A 25,343-nucleotide genomic window follows, 5' to 3' on the forward strand; every position below is an offset into this window, starting at 1 on the left:
GACTCAGCACCGCCTTCTTGACCTGCAATCTTCTTCCTGACCTCTCCGGCCGATCACCCTCACTTTAACCTCCTTCCACCTATCGCATTCCCTACGCCCCTCCCCCAAGTCCCTCCTCTCTATCTTTTATCTTAGCTTGCTTGGCACACCTTCCTCATTCCTGAAGAAGGGCTTATGCCCGAAACGTCGATTCTCCTGCTCCTTGGATGCTGCCTGACCTGCTGCGCTTTTCCAGCAACACATTTTTCAGCACTGATCTCCAGCATCTGCAGTTCTCACTTTCTCCACATTGTTTAAGAAAGCTGGTAAGGAAAAGACAGGGAACTTCGACCGGTGAGCCTGATACCAATGGTGGGAAAGTTATTGGAGGGATTCCTGAGGGACAGGATGTACATGTATTTGGAAAAGCAAGGACTGATTAGGGATAGTCAACATGGCTTTGTGTGTGGGAAATCATGTCTCACAAACTTGATTGAGTTTTTTGAAGAAGAGGATTGATGAGGGTAGAGTGGTGGACGTGAACTACATGGACTTCAGTAAAGCATTCGACAAATTTCCTCATGGTTACATGGTTAGCAAGGTTAGAAACATGGAATACAGGGAAAACTAGCCATTTGGATACAGAACAGGCTCGAAGATAGAAGTGAAAAGGTGGTGGTGGTGGAATGTTGCTTTTCAGACTGGAGGCCTGTGACCAGTGGTGTGTCACACTGATCGATGCTGGGTTCACTGCTTTTCATCATTTACATAAATGATTGGATGTCAGCATAAGAGGTACAATTAGTAAGTTTGCAGATGACACCAAAATTGGAGGTGTAGTGGACAGTGAAGAAGGTTACCTCAGATTACAACCGGACCTTGATCAGATGGGTCAATGGGCTGAGGAGTAGCAGATGGAGTTTAATTTTGATAAATGTGAGGTGCTGCATTTTGGAAAGACAAATCAGGGAAGGTCTTATACATTTAACGGTAAGGTTCTGGGAAGTGTTGCTGAACAAAGAGACCTCGGAATGCTGTCCCAGGTAGACAGGATAGTGAAGAAGGTGCTTGCCTTTATTGGTCAGTGTATTGACTATAGGAATTGGGAGGTCATATTGTGCCTGTACAGGACATTGATTAGGCCACTTTTGGAATACATGTCCATTTCTGATCCCCCTGCTATAGGAAGGATGTTGTGAAACTTGAAAGGGTTCAGAAAAGACTTACAAGCATTGGTGGATTTAGGCTATAGGGAGAAGCTGAATAGGCTGGGGCAATATTTTGTGGAACGTCAGAGACTGAGGGGTGACCTTATAAAGGTTTATAAAATCATGAAGGGCATGGATAGCCAAGTCTTTTCTTTGGGGTGGGGGAGTCCAAAACTCAACAGTATAGGTTTAGGATGAGAGGGGAAAGATTTAAAAGGGATCTAAGGAGCAACGTTTTCATGCAGAGGGTGGTGACTGTGCTGAATGAGCTGCCAGAGGAAGTGGTAGAGGCTGGTACAATTACAACATTTAAAAGGAATCTAGATGGGTATATGAATAGGAAGGGTTTAGAGGGAGATGGGCCAAATGCTGGCAGATGGGACGAGATTAGGTTAGGATGTCTGGTTAGTATGGATGTGTTGGACCGAAGGTTCTGTTTCCGTGCTATACAACTCTATAACTCTTTGTTAATTGAGTAGATATTTCCTAGTCAACCCATTTAGAGTTGCTATTACAGTGAGACTTGAACCCAGGCCTCCTGTCTCTGTGGAAGGGAGAGTACCATAGCAGCCCCATGGTTATTTGTATATTGATGAGGGATTAATTATGTTCGGATGGTGGATATAGGTTGAGAACTCACTTGGAAGAGGCTGTGGTGCAGTAGTGGAGTGGTGGTATCCCTGCTTTGAAGCCACAAGGTCTGAGCTCAAGTCCCCCCTTAGTGTATGATGGCCATGGATGGATTTAAAATAATATAGGCGCAGAATGGAAATGTGATTGAGTGGAGGTGCAGGATCTGCTGTATGGCTCTTTTAATATAAACTAGAGACTGGGTCCAGTGCTTTTTCCTTCACTATCTGACTGTGAACTCCATGCGTGATACTTCAGTAGTTAGTAAATCCACAAAAGATTCCGGTGATGATCCCCATATCGTTTTCATGGAAACAGTGCACTCTAGAATGTAGGGAACAGAAGGTCTACTAATGGAAGTGATTGTTGATGTTGAACATGAGCAAATATTGAGTGCAAACAAAATTCCCAAGAATTATGACAGAAACATTTCTTTTTGCATTCTATGTGAGAGAGATAGTTCAGAAAGGCGTGTTTCAGGTACTTGACATTTCAACTTTATAGAGAATTAGATTCAAAAGGGGTAAAAGTACATGAAAGTCAGGGGAACCAAGAAAGTTGACAGATGCAGGATGATGGATTGAATTGTCAGGTAAATGGTGGAACAATCCTGATCTTTTTACTTCAAGTCAGATGCATTGATCAGCAGCCAGACAGTTACATCAATCATCATTCTAAAATAAATAAGTACTCATAATTTCACAAGTGATAAACTCAGTGGGGAGTTGTGCAGCCCGACTGTCTTCCCTCCAAATCTATTTACAATTCCTGAATCCTGTCCTGCTCAAACATTAGCTAAGTGACACTATGACCTGCACAATTCTGGGGTACACTTACAACTGGAATACTGTATTATGTTTCCCGTTCTGAGAATTCTCTCTGTTTGAAGAGTTGGTGAACTTAGGGTAAGGTGTGTCTGACCTTTGGACAGCTCAATACATAACTTAAAGGTGTTGTGATCACAAAAGAGGCGGTTCAGAGGTGATTTACCAGGACACTACTAGAGTTGGAAAATGTTATATCTGTTAGGGGTTAGTTTCTTTGGAATAGAAGAAGATAAGACCAGATATAACTGATGTGTCTAAAATTATGAGAGGTCTAAGAGTGATAGAATCTATTTCACTTAGCATCAAGCGTAATAACCAAGGATCAGAGGGGATTTGAGGAGAAAGGGTAAGACTATCTGAAATAGTCATAAAGTCATAAATCCTCTGCATTTCAAAAATACCCGTGTATATATTACACTGCAATGGGCTAAAGAGCTTCTGTCTGTGCCATAGATCTCAAGGACAACTTGATTTAACAGATTATAAGAATTGCCACACTGACTGTAACAGAAATCATGATGTGTATGTTACCCCCCCCCCCATTCCCTTTATTTGCTGTTGTCTGGACATTTCACATGGTCGAGTGAATGCCCTTGGTAAGGTGGAGACAGGCAGTGTGGCTGTCAGGACTTTCTTATTTTTGTAGATATTTCCAACACACCGGCATTATTTGGCCTTGAATAATCATTGAACAGTTCTCACTGTGTTGTTGAACGTCACAGAGGAGAGCACACAGGCCTGTCGTGGATCAGCCATTGTGCTGGGTGTGGAAATGCAGTTACTGAGCAGAGGCAGTGAGATTATCTAAGAGTGGGTATTGTGTCAGCTGCCCCTGTCTCTTTCCCAGTGAAGGAGGAGAAACTGCCCTTGAACAGACTTCAACAACATTTTCAAACAGTTCTGTTGGTTTTCTCTTGGTCCCTCCTTTCAGTTTGGGTATAACAGTCCACCTCAGGGCACCTGGGCAAGGGAAGTGAAAAGTGTCCAGGCTTCCTGCACATAATCCTGTAAGAACAAGAGACCATTCGGCCCCTCCAACCTGCACCACCATTCATCAACTCATGGCTGATCTGCGTATTGACTTGATTTCACCACCTTTACCCCGTTTCCTCGATGGTCATAACCAACACAGCTCTGTTGGTCTCTCCAATTCTCCAGAGAGTGGTCACTGCCTTTTCAGGGAGTGGTCTCAGGATTTTCATCACCTGTTAGTGGAAGAATTCTTTCTTAATTTTGCTCTTGGAAGTCCAATTCTAACTTGTGTGCAAGAATTTCCCCCAAAAGGACAATCAGTCTTCAATTATTTTAATATGTTAGAGTTCTCAATCAGCTGACTCCTACTGGAAAGAGTCAGCAGGAAACAACAGAATTAACACCCACAGAAGAGAAGGCAGGCAAGAGACTTTTTATGGGAGACTCTCCTTCCAAAGGGTTAATGTGACAATAAAACCTTCCTCACCTCTCCATGGTCTTGCAGATCGTCTGCTGAGGATAGAGTTCCAAAGTGTTTTGTGGGTTTTGCAGGTTCGTAATGTCCCTGCGAAACTCAGTCAAAAACTCTGGCGGAATGACGGGCCTAGGTGGAGCTCCTTACAAGGATACCTCTCTGAAAATGAACCTCTGCATGTTTAGGTATTTCCTTTACTGAAGGGTGAGGATTGAGATCCACTGATCGTCCCTCTACTGTGTGGCTTAATTGTAGTTAGCCACTGACTGATGTTGAAATATCTCATCTCCCTTCATGCACTAAGCCATCTTGTGATATGTGGCGAGAGTTGCCATCTAGATGTACATGATCTTTCCGTGATGTCCAGGCACATCTATATGACTTGCGAGCCTTGCCTGCCCCCTCGGATATGATCATGGTAGGCACCTTCCTGCATGCTTTCTATAGCCCATGAATGCCTGAAAAAATCTGTCTGGCCTCTAATGTACACAATGATGGACCATCCACACAGGCAGCATGGTGGCTTAGTGGCTAGTACTGCTGTTTCACAGCGCCAGGGACCTGGGTTCGATTCCAGCCTCGGGCGACTGTCTGTGTGGAGTTTGTACATTCTCCTTGTGTCTGTGTGGATTTCCTCCCATAGTCCAAAGATGTGCATGTTAGGTGGATTGGCCATGCTAAATTGCCCATAGTGTTAGGTGCATTAATCAGAGGCAAGTGGGTTACTCCTTGGAGGGTCGGTGTGGACATGTTGGGCCAAAGGAGCCTGTTTCCACACTGTAGATAATGTAATCTCAGAACCTTTAGAGAATTCCAAAGATTCACAATCCATTGAGTAAAAGAATTTCACAGGTCAGTAGGAAATGATCACCTCCTTCATCCTTAAATTATACTCCCGGTATTCTGGACTGTACCCAGCTGGGGGTGGCAAGCAACTTGTCTGTGTCAACCTCCCCATCGCCATGTGTCAATCCCAACAGAATCCTGTATGTTTACATGGAGGCTAAAATATCAACTCTTGGTCCAGTGTTCACACTGAGAAAGGGAGTGGGTTTCCACTCTGTTAATCCAGCTATCAACTCAAAGCATCGAGTTACCCAGGATCAGAACTACACCGTGACAGCGTGAGATAGCTTGGGTAACCAGGCCATTGAAATGTAAAAACACTTAAAGAATTTAATCAAATGGCAAATAATGTGCACAAGGAACTCCTATCTCCTGCCTGTGACTGTAATCTGGTGAGAGAACTAACCCTCTCCTATTATTCAATGCTTCAATAAATACACTTTGAAATCTCTCCTTTATCAAAGGAAATCTCAGAACATCAGACACAGAAAGGTACAGAAAAACATTGCTGGGCTACTTCCAGGTGAATGATGATAGCAGTACACTCTACATCAATTGGTACAGCTGGAATAAAGCAGCCAATGTTCTGTACATAAAACATACATGGAACATTACAGCACAGTACAGGCCCTTCGGCCCTCGATGTTGCGCCGACCTGTTAAACCATTCTAAAGCCCACCTATCCTACACTATTCCATTATAATCCACATGTTTATCCAATGATCATTTAAATGACCTTAATGTTGGTTAGTCTACTACTGTTGCAGGCAGTGCATTCCACACCTTTACTACTCTGAGTAACGAACCTACCTCTGACATCTATACCTGGAGTCCCCGGCCGGAATTGGTTTCTCCTACTCGGGTGATCAAAACCACGCCAGCAATGATGATGAGGTATTGTGCCCAACCTGCCTCCTCTGCTAGGCCCTGCCAGATGGTACCAGCTGTTACTGGGGGCTGAATCACCACTTGCTGGTCAGCAGCGGTTAGAAATATGTTTGTAAATTACAAAACACTAAACTCTTAACATTCAGGGTTGTTTAGTTCCTGGATCCAACAATTGATATTTTACATGACCGATTGATTTGGGGATTATTCACGATCACATACTCCTTAAATATCTATCCAATTTTCCCTATATTTTCATCCCCCACCTGTTTTTACTTGACAGTAAATTCAATACGTTGATCAGACACTTCATGAAGCCATTTAAATTTTCCCTTTCAAAATACCCAGTGGCTCCAGATCTTATGTTAGTGTTGAATGTATTATTGGGGTTCTGTTTCGCAGCTTATTTGAGAATTTTGGATAAAACCTCTCCCAAGCCTCATCTTCACCACAATTAACAATCCCAAGGCCTTTAAGTGTTCTTAAAGGTGTCAGGTGTCTGAAGTTAGTTAGCAGTTCAATCACACTATTCAAAATACCCAGTGGCTCCAGATCTTATGTTAGTGTTGAATGTATTATTGGGGTTCTGTTTCTCAGCTTATTTGAGAATTTTGGATAAAACCTCTCCCAAGCCTCATCTTCACCACAATTAACAATCCAAGGCCTTTAAGTGTTCTTAAAGGTGTCAGGTGTCTGAAGTTAGTTAGCAGTTCAATCACACTACTTCCAGTGCCAGGATATTCTTTCTGTAACTTAACCAGAGATGTTGCATGCAGAACAATACTCGATTTTCCTTCCACTTTTGTGTTTACAGTTCCCACTGATCATCTACCATTCCTTACTGCAACCACATGCTTCAGTGAACAATCTATTGCTCCCTTTGATTCCTATGTATTGTGTAGCCAAGTTGCTTTATTTTTGTTTTGAGAATTTGCCTTTCCTAATTAAATAACATTTCTCTAACATTGCTGTGTATGCCTACACCACATGGATGACAGAGGTTTATTGGCACTTTCTGAAGAGTGATTAAAGATGAGTAACAAATGCTGATCTAGTCAGAGATGCTGGTATCCCAAGGAAGGATAAAACAATTCTACTCACCTGCTCGCATCCCCAAACTATTCATGTTTTTTATATATTGTTTTCTCATCCTCAATATTTGGAGTTTCTGGAGTGAGATTTGAACCAAAAAGCTCCTGGCTTGGATGTGACAATGATAGCCACTGAACCATTGGCTGAAGCCACCATGTTTCAGTACCTTGGTGAGTAGCAGCAGTGGGACACTGTGGTATGATAACAGAAAAGGTGACCTATTACATTTCAATTTCCATCATCCTGATTATTATACTTGCCATCTTTCACTGAATAGGATGGTGTTTAAAAGAAACAAACAGTAAGTTCACAAACTGAAGCAGGCTTCATGAATCCATGTGGAACAACACGTGGAATATTGGGAACGTGAAGGCCTAGTGGTATTATTGCTAGATTATTAATCTAGAAATTTAGCTAATGTTCTGGGGAGCTGGGTTTGAATTCAGCCATGGCAGTTGGCAGACCAAGAACTTGAATTCAATAAATATCTAGAATTTTAAAAATTCATTTGTAGGATGTGGGTGTCGCTGGCTGGGCCAGCATTTTTGCCCATCCCTAATTGCTCCCGAGAAAGTGGTGGTGAGCTGACTTCTTGAACTGCTGCAGTCCACCTGCTGTGAGTTGACCCACAATGCCATTAAGGAGGGAATTTGACCCAGTGACAATGAACGAACGGTGATATATTTCTATGTCAGTAGGTGAGTGGCTTGGAGGGAAATGTGCAGGAGGTGGTGTTCCCATGTATCTGCTCCTTCAAGATGAAAGTGGTCATGAGTTTAGAAGATGCAGACTTTGGTGAATTTCTGCAGTGAATCTTACAGATAGCACACACTGCAGAAATTTACCAAAGTCTGCATCGACGGTGGAAGGAATGGATGTTTGTGAATGTGGTACCAATCAAGCAGGCTGCTTTGTCCTGGATGGTGTCAAGCTTCTTGAGTGTTGTTGGAGCTGCAGCCATCCAGGCAAGTGGGAGTATTCCATCACACTCTTGACTTACACCTTGTAGGTGGTGGATATGCTTTGGGGAGTCAGGAGGTGAGTTACTCGCTGCAGTTTTCCCAGCCTTTGACCTGCCCCTGTAGTGACTGTCTTTATGTGGTGAGTCCAGTTGGTCAATGACATCCCCCAGGATGTTGATAGTGGGGAATTCAATGACGGTAACACCTTTGAATGTCAAGGGGCAATGGTTAGATTGTCTCTTATTGATAATGATCATTGCTTGGCATTTGTGTGGCGTGAATGTTACTTGCCACTTATCAGCCCAAGCCTGGATACTATCCAGCTCTTGTAGCATTTGAACATGATCTGCGTCATTATCTGAGATGTCACAAATGGTGCTGAACATTGTGTAATCATCAGCAAACATCCCCCCTCTGACCTTATGAAAGAGGGAAGGTCAATTAAGAAATTAATGATGACCACAAACCGCTGCTAATCGTCAGAAAAACCTATCTGGTTCATAAACATCCTTCTGGGAAAGAAATCTGCCTTCCTCACCTGGTCTGGCCTACCTGGTACTCCAGACCCAGAGCAATGTGGTCAACTACCAACTATCCTGAAATGGCCTAACAAGCCACTCATTCACCACCACCTTCTCAAGAGCAATTAGGATGAGAAATAAATGCTGATCCAGCCAGTTTCTGCTTTGAAATTACCATTTTTATCAAAAGACGTTGAATTCTGGCAACTGAGTCAGCACCAAGCAATGTGCATTTCCTGCTTTAATTCACACTTATACAGTAATTTCAGACTTTGGGAGATGAACGGCTTGCCTGCCAGTTAGTAACTTTGAAACAAATGAAGCTAGGCTCAGGAAAGAAGAAAAGATTAATTGGAAACAAGAATTGTTGAGGATAATTAACTATTTAATGTATTAATTAAATAATTATCAATAATTAAACAACTGTGGTCTCAAGTTAAAATATGATTCCCGCACCTCAAGGAATCTAAGTCTTTTAAATGGCAGAGCCTTTATTCTTCCTGTCTGTGACCATTCTCCCTTTGAAATGAATTTTCCATGTTTGTCTGTGGGTTTTGATGTCATGTTTTATAGAGTCATAGAGTCCTATAGCATGGGCAAAGGCCCTTTGGCCCAATCTGATTCATGCCAACCAATATGCCCGCCCACACTATCCTCATTTCCCTGCACTTGGCCCATATCCTTCTAATCCATGTACTTGTCCAAATGCCTTTTAAATGTTGTTAATGTACCCGCCTCAACCACTTCCTCTGGCAGCTCAATCCACATGGGCACCACCCTCTGTGTAAAAACATTGTCCCTCAGGTTCCCTTTTATTCTTTCCCCTCTAACCTTAAACTGATGCCCTCTCTTTCTCAGTTCCCCAACCCTGGGAAAAAGACTAAGACCCTATCCATGTCTCTCACGATCTTATACACTTTATAATATTGATTATCTGAGATTAAAATGCTAAGATGTGATATTCATACTTTCAAAACGCAGGATAAAATAACTTGTGAGAAACTATAAATCTTGTCCTTGGAAAAATGAAAAGGGATAGCTAGGCACTTAGAGGTGGAGTTACACCCGCAAAAACAATTGCAAGATGGGTGCAGAAATATCTAGAATTAGAAACTGAGGATAGTAAGATAGAGAAATTAAAACTGGAGCAGAAATTAAATTTATAATTCCAACTGAGAAAAAGGAGGCAAAGATCATCCAGAAAAGTGAAAAAAGGGAAAAAGTGAAAAGGAGAAATGGAATTAAATGGAACATCTGTTGTGAAGGGTCACTGGAACTGAGATGTTAAATCTTGTTTCTCTTTCTACATTGTTGCCAGACCTGATGATTTTTTCCAGCAATTTCTGTTATTAGATTAGGTTCTCTACAGTGTGGAAAAAGGCCCTTCGGCCCAACAAGTACACACCACCCCTCCAAAGAGTAACCCACCCAAACCCATTCTCCTACCTTATATTTACCTCCGACTAATGCAGCTAACACTGTTGGCAATTTAGCCTGGCCAATTTACCTAACCTGCACATCTTTGGACTGTGGGAGGAAACCAGAGCACCTGGAGGGAAACCCACGCAGACACGGGGAGAATGTGCAAACTCCACACAGACGGGAATCTAACCCAGGTCCCTGGCGCTGTGGGGCAGCAGTACTAACAACTGAGCCATCGCGCCACCCATTTCAAATTTCCAGCATTTTTAATTTTGTAATAAGGACATAAAAAGGCTGTTGCAATGAGATATAGACAGGTTAAGTGAGAGGGCAATGGGATGGTAGATGGAGTATGAGTGAAAGTGTGAAGTTATTCATGTTGATTATTAGAATAGAAAACAGAATATTTTGTAAAATGTGTGCAACTTGTAAATATGGATGATCAGACAGAGCTGGGTGAGCTCATAGAAGGAACTCTGAAAGTTGGCACGCAAACACAGCAAGTAATTAGGAAGGTAAATGGTATGTTGTTGGGGATACTGTGTGGGCATTGGTGTACAAGAATAAAGGAATCTTGCTACAATTGTATAGCACTTTGGTGAAATCAGACCTGGGTACTGTATGCAGTTTTGGTGTCCGTAGTTAAGGAAGGGTATACTTGCTTGGAGGCTGGACAACAAATTTCACTAAATTGATCCCTGGGATGAAGGGCTGACCTATGAGATCTTTGTGTCTTTATTTGGAGTTTAGAAAAATTTTTATGTGTCCATGGGATGTGGGCATCACTGGCTGAACCAACATTTATTAAGTGCCTTTCTCGGGCCATTTCAGGGGGACGTTAGAAGTTAACCCAATTGCTGCAGATCTGGAATCACATTTAGGCCACACCAGGTAAGAACAGTGGACTTCCTTCCCTCAAGAAAATTTATGAACCTGAGATGAAGAAGCATTTCTTCACTCAAAGGGTTGTGAATTTATTGAGTTCTCAATAATTGTGAATCTATCATTGAATATTCTTAAAGCTGAGAGAGACAGAACTTTGGTCTCTCAGGGAATTGAGGGATATGCAGAATGGGTTGAGAAGTTGAGTTAAAGCCCAAAATCTGCCATGACCATACTGCACGATGGAGCAGGCCCTTGGGGGCTATTTGGTACTCTCCAGCTCCAGGGATAAGCTTGGACCGAAGGGTCTGTTTCCATGCTGTCTGACTCTATTTAACTTTTCTGCAGTTTCCTCATTCCCCAATATAATTTTCCCTCTCTCCGCCTCTGTGGTACCCATACTTACTTTCCCGAACCACTTCCCTTTTTACACACTTGTGAAAGCTCTTACAATTCGTGTTTATATTTCTTGCTGGCTTACTCTCATATTACTTTCCCCTCTTAACATGTCTCTTGGTTATGTGTTGCTGACTATTTAAAAGCCCTTCCAATCTTCAGTCTTTCTACTCTCTTTGGCAATGATGTTCTCCTAATACTGTTCCTAACCTCTCCAGTTAGCCAAGATTGTAATTACTTTCCAGCAGAATTTAAATTCCTCAGCAGAACACCAATTCTTTGAGGAGTGAGTTATTTCTTTTAATTTCTTAGCTACGATCATTTAATACAGGTTTCCTATCTACTTTTGTCAGCCCACTTCACATATCTGCCCAGTTGGTTTTGATCTTAAGATCCTCATTTCTATTTTAACATTGCTTCAAAACTTAAATTTCATTACAGTATAATCACATTCCCATAGATATCTTTACTCTTTGATTACTAATTGATATGTTTCATAGTACAAAATGGTTGACTGTTGAAGGGGTTATTTGACATATTGTCTTTAATATTACATTCATACTTATGAAATCATACCTTACAGCTAATGTCCTGTCCTGTCTGCAAGACAGACCCACTAGAAATGATGGCATACAGTAAGGAGGGAGTTATCTCAGGAGCCCTCAACATTAACTTTGGAACTCGGTGAAGTCCAATGGCACCATGTCAAACAAAGGCAAAAAAACCTCCTGCCAAATACCATAAACCATTGTTCCAACTAGGAATAGGTGGTAAATGCAGACCTAGCCGGTGACACACACATCACAAAAACAAATAAATAATTTGTGAATTTGAGAGTTTTGGAACACCTTGAATTGGGCTACATTTGGGCAAATGCAGTTTCCATGGGAAACTATATGGTGGCTCAGTGGTTAGCACTGCTGCCTCATGGTGCCAGGGACCCAAGTTCGATTCCAGCCTCAGGTGACTGTCTGTGTGGAGTTTGCGCATTCTCCCCGTGTCTGCGTGGGTTTCCTCCAGGTGCTCCAGTTTCCTCCCATTGTCCAAACATGTGAAGGTGAGGTAGATTGGCCATGCTGAAATGCCTAGAGAGTCTGGGGATGTGCAGGCCAGGTGGATTTGCTAGAGTAAATGTAGGGGAAGGGTCTGGGTAGGATGTCTTTCAGAGGGGTGTGTGGACTCAATAGATCAAATGGTCTGTTTTCAGATTGTAGGGACTCTATACCCTGGGAAACTCAGCAGTGGTTGAAAGAGCACTATTATCTACACTATTCATGGATTTAAAGGACAGCTTGGGGTCACTGGCTATTTTGTTATTTTACCAAAACTAACCAGCATAAATAACAAATGTCACCTGTTTACAGTACTCCAACATTTGTTTTAATACCTTGTGATTTCTTTCCTTATCATATGTTAATATTTTAATTCCTGCCTTCTTGTATCACGCACCATTGATCATGTGACCATCCAATTCCCAGCCCAGTTATATGAGGAGCCACCAATCTCGGCATCCACATTCCTCGGGAATTCTCTGAGCTTGGTTGTCACACACAGTCTCCGCCTCTCTGCCCCACTGCTTTGCAGCCATGTGGTGGTGTTTGCTGTTACTCTGCGTGAGTAGCTGCCTGGCATCTTACTCCCCAGATGAAATCCTCTCCTTACCGGGTCTGAACACCAGACTGAACTTCAAGCAGTGGTCTGGCTACTTGCAGGCATCTCCTGGCCAACATCTACACTACTGGTAAGTGAATGTGGGAACTGGGATATTGTATAGTTACCCCAGCATGACAGACAACGCACAGTTAAATCAGTCCCACTCTCCTGAATTCTTAGTGAGTGGAGATTCCATTTTGGATTCCTGGTCTGCTCTGAACTGGACTTTGTAATTGGACTTTACTAAACTGTGGACTTGCTGATGGGGTAGGATTGGGGAGATTGAGATATAGGAGGGGTCTGCTTTTAATCGCTTTTCAATTAATTCTATTTGTGAGGCTGTGATGGTTTCTTATGTTTCATGTCCCATTGACATCCAGCTCAGAAAATGGGTTAGTTAACGGAAGGTGATTGCTTGTGGGATATATAATCAGCAACAGAAAGAAAGAAAACAAAGTTAAAAGGCTTTAATGTAGCATTTCTTACAACTACATTTCAAAGTGTGGCAATTATTGTAAGATAGGAAATACAGCAATTGGTTTCTACAGAGCAAGCTCCCACAAACAGCGATAATGTTTCTGTGAAGGTGATAGAGGGATGTGTATTGGCACCAGGACACCAAGGAAAACTCCCTTCTCACCTTCAACAGGAGCCGGAAGTATACACTGCTGTTTGGTTTGGTTTAACAGCTCATCTGATTCACACCACTCTAACATTGCCTCAACTGGAAGGTTTTTGACAGAAGTCTGTTAACCTCCTTCTTTCTCCAGAGATGCTTCCAGATCCACTAAGTATTTCTTGGACTTTCTAGTTTTATTTATTGTCTCAAGTCCTGGAAGTTGGGCTTGAATACAGTATGTTGTGGCTGAGAGGCAAGAGTGGTATGGCTGATCCATAAAATTTCTCAAATGCGAAATGTACCGATGAGCTCCTTTCTTCCCCAGCCCTAATCACCTTCAGTTCAATCATTCATTCTTGGGCCAGCATTCATTGCCCATCCCTGACTGACCCAGCGAAGGTGATGATGGGGCACCCATGTATTTGAAGTGCTTTAGTCCACATTGCAGTAAGAGAAGGAGTTCTGGGATTTTGATAAGTCCTCAGCTAGGTGTCCCAATAACAGCCACAAACCGTGTCACTCAGAGCGTCAGAGGTGCTTTGACCCTCAAGACCTGCAGTGTGTGGGTCTGCTTGTACACGCCCTGGCTCTCTCCCAGCTTTGGGCAAGTAGCCAATGGATTTCTTGGGAGGATGGAAAGCTAAAAGGAATAAACCCTCACAAAAAGAACCGGAGTGAAGCCGAAAGGCGGACTAACGTCCAAATATGCCATCGTCCCAGCTTCCAAGCCAGTGTCAAATGTAAAGTGTCTTTTTTGGCTAGTATAGTGACGATGGGCTGAATGACCTCATTCCACACCAGGCATTTCTAATGCTCTTGCATAAAGCAGTATGAAAGAATGGTAGAAAATAATTGTCTGTAGATCTGGTTGCTACGGACACTTTCCCTCCCACATGTGCATTGCAACTCACTCTCTTTGTTCTCCAGATGTTTCACATGTTTGAGGGGTTAGGATACCCTCAGTGGGACAGACAATGGAGGCAGGCAGCACTTCCTTCTCTTTGAGCTATTTTTAACACTTTGGCACTGGCTTGTTCTTGAACAATCATTACTTTCACAGAAATGCTGTCCCCTCTCAGTGCAGCACCAAAGGTGAGCTGCACTCTCTGAAGTGCTGTCTTTTGGACGAGAGGTTAAATTAAGGCCCTGTCTGCTTATTCAGCTGGATGTAAAAGATTGCAGAAACAAAGAGGTTCTGCCCTCTGGCCAATGTTTCCCTCAACCAATGTGACAAGAATAGTTTATCTGGTTATTCTAACTATGCACACCGAGTGGCTCCAGTGTTTCCCAAATAATAACAGACACTGTGCTTCAAAAGTACTTTCAACATGTCTGAGTGGTGAGGAATACGAAAGAAAAGCACTCTCTCAACTTAAACTCCCAACACTTTACTTTCTGCGATCAGAGCCCCCTCTCAAAAGTTAAACCCATAATCAGTTTTTGCTACCATTCTCCCTCATTTACTATTCCTACAACTGGCACCTCTGGTTACATTCACAAAAGGAACTGACTTGGGACGAGGTGAAACATTTTCACCATGTTGCTGAAGGTCACACAGGAGAACGCGCAGGCTGTGGTGGATCAGCCGTTAAAGCTGGGTAGGGAATGGAGTTACTGAGCAGAGGCAAAGGGATTATCTAAGAGTAAATATCCTGCCAGCTGTCGCTGTGTCTTTCCCAGTGAAGGAGAAACTGCCCCTGAACAGACTGCAGCAACACTTTCAAATGGTTCTGACCGGTGCTGCTGGTTTTCTGTACAGTTCCCTCCTTTGTTCAGGTATAACAGGTGGTCTCAGTGCCCCTGGGCTCGGGAAGTGGAAGGTGTTCAGGCATCCCACACCTAATCCTGTAGGAACAATAGGCCATTCAGCCCCTCCAGCCTGCGCTGCCATTCATCAGCTCATGGCTGATTTGCATCTTGACTTAATCTCGCCATCTTTACCTCATTTCCTGATTGACTTTACCCAACAAAACTCTGTTTTGTCTCAATCCTGAAAGCTACAATTCTCCACAGAGAGAATCCACTGCTTTTTTGGATGGACTTCCAGATTTCGTCTAAAGTGTCAGATCCAAAAGGATCTAACTGTACTTTTAAGATTAAGTGTCCTTGGTATAGATTTAACCGAGGAAATAGATTCCTCGAGTCAACCTCATTGAATCCTTTAATGCGTCAAAGTTTCCAGCTGCATCCTTTTTTTGGATAATGCATGCATATGTCAACTGGGTGGACAGAATCAATGTTTTCAGTGATTGAGGGCAAGAATTTAAATGGCCATTAGAAAACACATGGGTAATAATGGAATAGTGTAGGTTAAATGGGATTTAGATTGGTTTCACAGGTCGGCGCAATATCGAGGGCTGAAGGGCCTGTACTGTGCTGTAATGTTCTATGTTCTAAGTAGTCTGATGGGAGATTCTCCTTCAAGTGGGGTAGTCCAAACCAGTGACTTGAGAAGATCAGAGGTGACATTGTTCCCATTGTTGCAAGCATTGTTCAATAAGATCATAGCTGGTCTGATTGTGGCTTTAACTCCAGCTTTGTGACTGATCTCCCTCCAGCCGTGCCATTAATAACTCTTAACTCCATAGGCTATCAAAAATCTGTGTAACTCAGCCTTGGATAAACCAGAGAGTCTTGATTGAAAACAATTGGCAAACAAACCAGAGGCAACATAAGAGACAACGTTTACACAGAATGTCGTTTGAGTCTGGAATGCACTATCTGAGAGCATGAGGGAGGCATATTCAATCACACTTTGCAAAAGGGAATAGGACAGTTATATAACAAGATCTGTATGACTATAAAAAATAGGCAGGCGAGTGGAAATTACTGAGTTGCACTGACAGAGCTGGCAGGGTTACAAACAGCTGGATATCTTCTCTTTGTGCTGGTACCATTCAAGACCCTGAAATTATTCCGCATTTCTTCAGTGACTTGCAGAGTCCTCAGTGGAGGATGTTAATTTTCCAATGTGTCTCCTGTAGGTTTGTAACGTCCCAGAGAAACCCAGAAACTGACCCTGTGGTCCTGTGGCTGAACGGTGGGCCTGGGTGCAGTTCCTTAGATGGATTACTTGCTGAAAATGGACCTCTGCACGTAAGTATTTTCTTTACTGTAGGGTGATGATTGAGATTCACTGCTGACTAATCTCAGGCAGAGCATCAGTGTTAGCTCTGGCATTCAATAAGATCATAGCTGGTCTGATTGTGGCTTTAACTCCAGCTTTGTGACTGATCTCCCCCCAGCCGTGCCATTAATAACTCTTAACTCCATAGGCTATTAAAAATCTGTGTAACTCAGCCTTGGATAAACTACGATTTTATTTACTCTGTCACAGGATGTGGGCATCACCGATGAGGTCAGAGTTCACTGCTCGTCCCTAATTGCCCCTTGGTCTGAGTGACTAGCTCAGAGGGAAGTTGACAGTCAGCCCCGAGACCATGGGGTCTGGAGTCACGGCTAGGTCAAACTGGGGAAGGACGGCAGATTAGCGAATGTGATGGGTTCTGATGGAGATAGAAAATGCCGCGGCAATATTTCCTTGCAAGTCGCAATTCCGACCCTGAGCTGAGTTACAGAACCTGTAATTTGGTGGTTTCAAGGCACTTTTATGGCCGTTTTCATAACTGGAGCCCAGTGTTCCAGCAGCCGCTGTGTCAAGGTTTGAACCTGTGACTCCAGGCCATTGACTGAGCTTCTCAGCACCACCGTCTCAGTAATACAGCCCCGTCCCCTCTGTCCCTCTTTCCGAACGGGGTGGCATTGCAACAGGAAAGCCAGGAAACGTTCGCGGTTAGGAGCGGGTGGTAGTGTCCCCAACCTTAGACCGGGAGGCCCGTGTTCAAGTCCCACTTGCTCCAAGGGGTGTGGGGGTGGAAGCGGGTGTGTCATGACATCTCTGAGCAGTTTGGTTAGGAGACAATGGGTTAACTCAAAAGGAGCAGGAGCAGGCCATTCGACCCCTCCAATATGTTCTGCAGTTCAGGGGTTGATCATCCAACTCAATGCCGAGGGGTAAGTGTTGAGCAATTCCTGTAAAGCACCTGAAACATTTCGGTTTGACTCTCCTGTAAAGTATTGCGATTGCCCAACCAAATATCCACTGAGCTGAGGGTTGAGGAATGGTGGTGGTGGTGGGGGGGGTGGGGGAGAGTTGGTTACAGTGGATCCAGGTCACTGACTGCAATGTGTTACTTCCAGGTGGATAGTGATGGCAGAACACTCTACATCAATCCGTACAGCTGGAATAAGGTGGCTAATGTCCTGTACCTGGAGTCCCCGGCCGGAGTTGGCTTCTCCTACTCGGATAATCAGAACTACGCCACCAACGATAACGAGGTATTTGTGCCCAGGCCCTGCAGCTGCTGTTGACTGGGTGCAGTCAAGGCTGAACTGCATCAATAGTCAATTCCTTCAGCAGTCACGTAAAATATCCCATAATCAAGAGACTTGTGACGGCGGAGCGGAGCGGACCAAAGTCCACAAGTGTTTACACTTGAGAGGATATTGAATAACTAACGGCCGGGTGCAAGCTTCGAGTGACGACGCCATGTTGGCGCAGACCGCAGCCGCGCACGCGCACTGTTCCAGGTCCCTCAGCGTCGTCGCCTCGAAGACCGCACTGCGCATGTGCACAGGACTGGCGCAATGTCCACGGGGGGGGGGTCGATTCGTTTCAGGGTAAAGACAGATCAGCTCGTGGAGAGGGGGAGAGAGCAACACGTGGGGGGCAGCGAGCGATCAACTTCCGGAGGAGGGGTTCAGGCTGGGAATGGGGGGAAGGGGGGAAGGGGGAAGACAGATCATTGTTTTCAATGCCACCCACCCCCCCCACTCCCCAGTGGGACATTTGTGAATGCTGCCTGTCTAGGCTCAGTGTGTGGGAGAGAGAGCGGTGGGTACATGTTTGAAATGTCACCTCACACTGGGTATTTAATGTAGTGCTGGCATGAAACAAAGTGTGTGCATGCACAAATGCATCACGTAAACTTTGCATCTCCAGCAGCCATGTGAACACAGCCCAGTCCATCACGCAAGTCTTCCATCCATTGACTCCATCCATGCTTCCCACTGCCTCCGGAAGCCAGCCAGCATAATCAAAGATCCTGTCCACCCTGGTTATCATCTCTTCCAACCTCTTCTTTAGGGTAGAAGATCAAAAGGCTTAAGCACACGTACTAACAGATTCAAGAACAGCTTCTTCCTTGCCCTGCACATTCTCCCCGTGTATGCGTGGGTTTCCTCTGGGTGCTCCGGTTTCCTCCCACAGCCCAAAGATGTGCAGGTCAGGTGAATTGGCCATGCTAAATTGCCCGTAGTGTTAGGTGCATTAGTCAGAGGGTCTGGGTGGGTTACTCTTCAGAGGGTCGGTGTGGACTTGTTGGGCCGAAGGGCCTGTTTCCACATTGTAGGGAATCTAATCTAATCTTTTTTGGAGATGCCGGTGTTGGATTGGGGTGTACAAAGTTAAAAATCACACACCAGGTTATAGTCCAATAGGTTTAATTGGAAGCGACGCTCCGAAAGCTAGTGTGCTTCCAATTAAACCTGTTGGACTATAACCTGGTGTTGTGTAATCTAATCTTTATTAGACTTCTGAATAAGAAGTCTGAATAGACCTCTCAAATTTCAAACTTAATGTTGACCTCGGGCTCTTTATGCACCTTGTCTGCAGCCATAACATTGAATTCCTCATCCTTATGCACTTTATATGGTATGAACTTCCTTGTGACAATAATAAATCAAATCAAGAAATCAAAAATCATAATTAACAATGTAGAACACCCATCCTCTACCAATCCAAACCATCACATTAACAGACAGGAGCAGGTAGAAATGTGTTCACAAATATAAATCCTGAAATGTAGGGCTGTTTATTTCCTGCATCCAACCAATGATACGTCATGCATGGTAGCTACTGAATACCTGATGTTAACTGGCACATGTCTCTCTCTTTAAAGAGGTGATTACATACTGCAAGCTCCTCACTGATTTGTTTGGAACCTGAAACACTAATTCTTGGTCCAGTGTTCACACTGAGAAAAGGTGGACAATTACACTCTGTTAATCCAGATATCAGCTTGTGACCCTTCCTTCACTGATATTTGGAATCATTTACAAATATACATGCTTTCATTTTTGCCTCCATTTAATAACATGCCCACAGGAGAGGTCCCTGTGGCACTTGATCATGAACCTCTATTGTACTGATGCTGCTCCCTTCACAACAACACTTTCCTTACTTTAATTCATCCATGTTCAACTCTCATTAGAATTTTGGCCCTTGATCTATGCCTCCCTACTTTGTGTTCACATCACTGCTTTGGTAATAGTTAGAAGCCCCTCTAATACCTGAGCATATGAAATACATCAGATCCCCAGGACTTAAAATACTCCTTCCTGTCACTAGTTAGATTCATTATCCAATCATATAAAAACTTGTATTTCATTAGTGCCTTTCACAACCTCAGGTAATCCCAAATGCTTCAGCAACAAACATGGGTTTTTGAAGTGTAGCCTGTTGTACTGTTGGAAATGTGGAAGCCAATTTGGACAGAGTAAGGTCCCACATTTAGCATCATTCCCAAGTTCTTTAAAACAGTGCTATGGATCTGTTACATCTATCAGAGAAGCATTGGGGACCTCGGTGTAGTGTTTCAGCAGTTCTTGGAATAGTGCAGGACTAGTTTAGTACCAGCATTGACTATTAGTCTGGATTGATCACTGAAGGCTCTCAAGGTCCACACCTTCTGAATTGGAGGCAGGGGTACCCACTGAGCCACAGGTGAAATCAGAATATCTTTGGAAGTGAATGAATTCCATCTCATTATCATTTCTTCATCCTGTGGGGAACACAGCACTAAGCGCTGATCTCATATTCTTCTCCCCACTTTGCTAGGTTGCAGAAAACAATTACCTGGCCCTGCAGGATTTCTTCAGTAAGTTCCCCAGCTTCAAGAGCAACGATTTCTACATCTTTGGTGAAAGCTATGGAGGCGTCTATGTACCGACCCTGAGCCTGAAAGTTGCGGACGGATCAGCTCCGATTAACTTCAAGGTATTTGCAATTCCTTCTGCTGTAGACTTGGATCTGTCTCTTTTGGTTCCCCAGCCCTGTGTTCCTCTAGCTGTCATTGTTGAATGGAGTTTCTCTGTTGTAATCAGGAACACTAACCCGTCCCCATACTCTGAACATGGGATTGAAGCATGAGCTAAAGGGGTGTTAATGTGAGAGAATAAGGAATATGTATTTCATATTTTATCACAACATCCCAAACAGCTTCTCATCCACTGAGGTACTGATTAAGTGTAACCAGTATTGTAATAAAGGATACACAATAGCCAATGTATGCAGAAGAGCTCTCAATAACAGCAATGTGATAATGGCTGGAGAAATCTGATTAACTGATGTGACGGAAAGATTAAATTTGGCGGAACCACACATTGCTCTTCTCCAAATAGTGGCATGAGATCTATCATCTCCATGGGTGGCTCAGTGGTTAGCGTGAGGAACCTTGGTTCATATCCAGCCTCGGGCGACTGTCTGTATGGAGTTTACACATTCTCCCTGTGTCTTTGTGGGTTTCTTCCAGGTGCTCCGGTTTCTTCCCTCAATCCAAAGATGTGCAAGTTAGGTGGATTGGCCATGCTAAATTGCCTGTAGTGTCCAGGGATGTATAGGTTAGGTGGATTAGCCATGGGAAATGCAGGGTTACAGAGAGGAGGGGGGTGGGTCTGGGGGTGGGATCCTGTTCAGAGGGTCAGTGTGGACTTGATGGGCCAAATGGCCGGTTTTCACACTGTAGAGATTCCATGATCTGAAGGGGCAGAGATTTAGTTTAACTTCTCATCAAAAAACAGTATCTCTGTTAGCGAATAACTCTCAGATCTCAGCCTTGCCCTCCAGTATGTGCAATGGGAATCAAACCCATTATCCCTTCGCTCAGGGTGAGAATGATCCTTGCTGGTGTGGGCTGCAGTGTTTCCATGTGTTAGAAATCAGGTGCAGTGGGCACCATTCAATCCCCCAGCCAATGCCTAATGTCCAATGACTATCAGCACCTGTATGTACTGGAGTCAATCCAGGGGGTGGAACGTGGGCAGGAGCCAAGCTTGTTGTGGTGAAACTGCATTCCATGTTCTAGGGCTTTGGAGTTGGGAACGGACTGAGCAGCACATTCTACAATGACCAATCGCTTGTCTATTTTGGATATTACCACGGACTCTTTGGGGACACGTGAGTGTTACGCAAACTAAGCACATCAAATCACAGCGTGTGGTTGGTCTAAACCGGGGAACCGCTCTCACCCAGTCTGAAACGTTGCGCAGAGCAGGGTTGAACCTGTTCAATGTGGGTCAACCTGTTCCCACTGAAGGAACTGTGGCTTTCATTCCCAGCAGTAATTTCAGTAAAATCTTTAAGTTTCTGAGGGGGCTTGACAAAGTAGCTGTTGTGAGGAGGATGTTTTCCCTGATGGCAGAGCCCAAAATCAGAGGTACTGGTTCAAAATAAGGTGCTCACCTGCTTAAGGCAGAGCTGAAGAAGACCCTTGTCTCTCAGAAGGTTGTTACACTTTGGAATTCTTTCCCTCAATGAGCAGTGGAGCCTGGTTCTGAATTAGGTAGAGTTTTAATTTACAAGGGACTCAGAGCTTCTAAAGGGCAGGCAGGAATGTGAAGTGGAGGCTACAATTTGATCATTAGTGAATAGCCTGCTCCTGTTACTTTTGCTTTTGCACGTAGCTAGGATTGTCTCATTCGAAAATTACTAACAACTAGAAGACAATAGATACAAGGACAAGGAGCCTTATCTCACTTGAGCTCATTTTAGAAAACATGACAAGCTGCACTTTGGAATCTCTCTGAAGAAAACAGAAGGGAGGCCAAGAGGAATTGTTATTTGCAGGTTTCGGGGTCTTGTCCTTTTTCCAACTGCTCTCTGAAAAACTTGGACCGAGATGAGGAGTGCAGAATGCGGGGACAGTGTTTGTAGGTGATCTGAAGGCGTAAAAAGAGTTTGGAGAAGTTGGAAGGCACATCTTTTCCAAAAGTACCACTTCATTAAAGGGTCCGTTCCTCAATACCTCACTTTGCATGGGAAGGAAATGAGAAACAGGTCAAATAGACAGAGGCAAAGAAAAATAGGAGAGAAGGAGCAAAGGAGAAATAAGTGAATGAGATATTCTTCGACTTACCCTGTTCATTGTTACAGGAGTTCCCAGGTTCTAATTTCTAATAGAAACTACACTCATGTATTAAGAGCACTGTAGTTGCACCATCTCAGACAGCACTGCTGCATAATCCCAACTGGCAGAAAAATGTAATTACATTGACAGTTTACATTTCAAATCCGGACACAAGTTCACCATGGGAAAAATTGACAAAAAGTTAGATTTTGCAGATAGGAAATGTAGCTACAGATGCTAAAAAATATAATTGTAGGTAGTTTCAGCAAGTGACATTTTTATGACAAATTCTCAGTACACCGTTGATTGAATTGACAAACCACAGGCACCAAAGCAAACAAACGCAGCTGTTGTCTATTTGCTGGAGAAGCTCGGCAGGTCTGGAGCATCTGTGGAGAGAGAGGCTAAATTAACGTTTCCGGGTCCAGTGACCATTCTGGAAAAAAAATTAAGCGTGAACTCTGCTTTCTCTCCACAAATGCTGCCAGACCTGCTGAGTTTCTCCAGCAATTTCTGTTTCTTGTTTCAATTTCCAGCACCTGCAGTTCTTTGTTTTAGTGTCTGAGGCACCATTTTTGCAGCTTTGAGTAATATCTTCAGCCCAGAACAAGCCCACTGGTGACCCTTGAAATAAATTGACCAAGGAGTTTCCCAGCTCCTTTAAGTTGTAGTCAGGTCTTTGGGCCTGTTTGTTTCCATCTTGCTTTGTGACTTGTGGGAATCTTTGGCATGAATGCCCAATCCTGGTATCCTGAGAGGGTAGTGGGGGTAAGCTGATGACAGTTTGCACAACCATCGCTTAGCCTGTTTTCTCGTATTCACGAAGATTGCAAATTTTTAAAAGATAACATTTCACACCTTTATGGTAATTCAACTATAAAATTATGTCTTTTCATAATCCAAAGATGTGCAGGTTAGGGTGGATTGGCCAGTCTAAATTACCCACACTGTTCAGGGATGTGTAGGTTAGGTGCATTAATCAGGGATAAATATAGGAAAACAGGGTAGGGGAATGGGTCTGGGAGGGTTACTCTTCAGTGGGCCGAAGGGCCTGTTTCCACACCGTAGGGATTCTATGATTCTACAGGGAGATGGAATCCCACTCATTGAGAACATTGTGGAGTGAGGGTTCAAATTAAATACAGCAACCTCATTCAATTCATTGATTTCTATAGGAATATATGGAACCTGCAACATTGCCCTCAAGACAAAATTATATCGATAATAGATACTGATGTATTCACTGGATTCTGTGCTGATTGACAATATCAGGCTTTCAAATTGAGGAATAAGATTCTTGGCTGTTACCTGCTGAGATAAGGAACTCAATTTGTAGACGCAGGAGATTGAACTTGACGTGAGGAGACTGAGGCGGGAGGATAGGATGGGAAAGGAGGCAGTGTCTCCTCATGGTGCTGTCTGGCCCTCAACACATAAAGATGTGATCTTGACCATGTTCTCTTTCTTCTCCAATTAAGATTATGGAGCAACCTGAACACGTACTGCTGCCAAGGTGGATCCTGCAACTTCGTCAACAATGACAACTATTATTGCCAAGAATCGGTAGGTGCCCCTCACTTACTTACTGACCCCCGTCCCCCCGTCACTCTGCATTTGCTCTCTGATTCTGCATACTTGGATATAAGAAACATAGACAGGTATTTATATAGCGCCTTTCACAACCTTGGAACATCATGATTGGAGATGCTGGTGTTGGGTTGGGGTGTACAGAGTTAAAAATCACACAACACCAGGTTATAGCCCAACAGGTTTAATTGGAAGCACTAGCTTTTGGAGCGCTGCTCCTTCATCAGGTGGTTGTGGAGGGCTTAATTGTAAGGCACAGAATTTATAACAAAAATTTATAGTGTGATGTAACTGAAATTATACATTGAAAAATACCTTGATTGTTTGTTAAGTCTCTCATCTGTTAGAATGATGATGATCGTTTCACTTCTTTAATATGAAAATCACAAAACCTTTTTTTAAAAGTTACATTCTCAGGTTAACTGTAACAACTGGTGTCAGCCCAGAGAAGATGTTGAAGGTGTTAGCCCCCTGTGTTCTGTTGTCTGTGTCATAATGTTTAGATCGGTGTACATAGTTAAAAATCACACAACACCAGGTTGTAGTCCAAAAGGTTTAATTGGAAACACTAGTTTTGGTGGTTGGACAACTACCTGATGAAGGAGCAGTGCTCCGAAAGCTAGTGTTTCCAATTAAACCTGTTGGACTACAAAAGGTATTGTGTGATTTTTAACTTGGAACATCATAAACACCTCAGTTAAGTACCTTTGAAGTCTGGTTTAATGTCATAAATGAGAGAGCCAAATCACACACAGCAAGATCCACAAACAACATTGTGATATGTCAGATGGATTATTTTCAATGATATCCATTACACTGATCTCTGACGCACTTTGAATAGCAGCAAGACATCATTCCTGTTTCTTATGTTCTCATTGGAGGGATGGCAGGTCTCTGTTTCACATCACAGTCAGCAGAACTTCCTTAACTTTGCACTTTCTGCCTCTGTCCGTATAGCTCAGTATCCCATAGGGTTATCAAGTTCACCTTCCATCTTCATAGATTTACCAATGTGACTGTCAGTTTATATGTCAGTTCAGTCCTGTTACCTTCTCTGAGGAACAACAGTACATATGTAGACGAAGACACCTAGAGCTCTATAAAACCACAGTAATTTATTAAGTACAGTCAGTTCTGCTATAATGTGTAGTTCCGTTCTTGTGCAATCCCACGTTATAAGAAAATTGGGTAAAGCAGCA

The 25,343-nt window shown here is 43.4% G+C and overlaps 1 protein-coding gene and 1 long non-coding RNA gene across 2 annotated transcripts in view; one reads left to right on the forward strand and one right to left on the reverse strand.

Annotated features, from left to right (window-relative positions):
- LOC122558592 overlaps positions 1-17,933 on the reverse strand; it is a 27,785-nt gene extending 9,852 nt beyond the window's left edge. Inside the window, exons 1-2 of the long non-coding RNA XR_006314194.1 lie at positions 17,642-17,933; positions 6,927-7,108 (exon numbers count right to left, since the gene is read on the reverse strand). This is a non-coding gene — a long non-coding RNA (uncharacterized LOC122558592). The remainder of the gene's footprint in view (positions 1-6,926; positions 7,109-17,641) is intronic.
- LOC122558590 (lysosomal protective protein-like) overlaps positions 12,600-25,343 on the forward strand; it is a 25,673-nt gene continuing 12,929 nt past the window's right edge. Inside the window, exons 1-6 of the mRNA XM_043707363.1 lie at positions 12,600-12,841; positions 16,357-16,468; positions 17,573-17,710; positions 20,271-20,429; positions 21,517-21,608; positions 24,036-24,120. Of these exons, the coding sequence (XP_043563298.1) occupies positions 12,687-12,841; positions 16,357-16,468; positions 17,573-17,710; positions 20,271-20,429; positions 21,517-21,608; positions 24,036-24,120 (741 nt within the window). The 5' untranslated portion in view covers positions 12,600-12,686. The remainder of the gene's footprint in view (positions 12,842-16,356; positions 16,469-17,572; positions 17,711-20,270; positions 20,430-21,516; positions 21,609-24,035; positions 24,121-25,343) is intronic.

Source organism: Chiloscyllium plagiosum, chromosome 17, assembly GCF_004010195.1.
Source record: "Chiloscyllium plagiosum isolate BGI_BamShark_2017 chromosome 17, ASM401019v2, whole genome shotgun sequence".
Classification (NCBI taxonomy): domain Eukaryota; kingdom Metazoa; phylum Chordata; class Chondrichthyes; order Orectolobiformes; family Hemiscylliidae; genus Chiloscyllium; species Chiloscyllium plagiosum.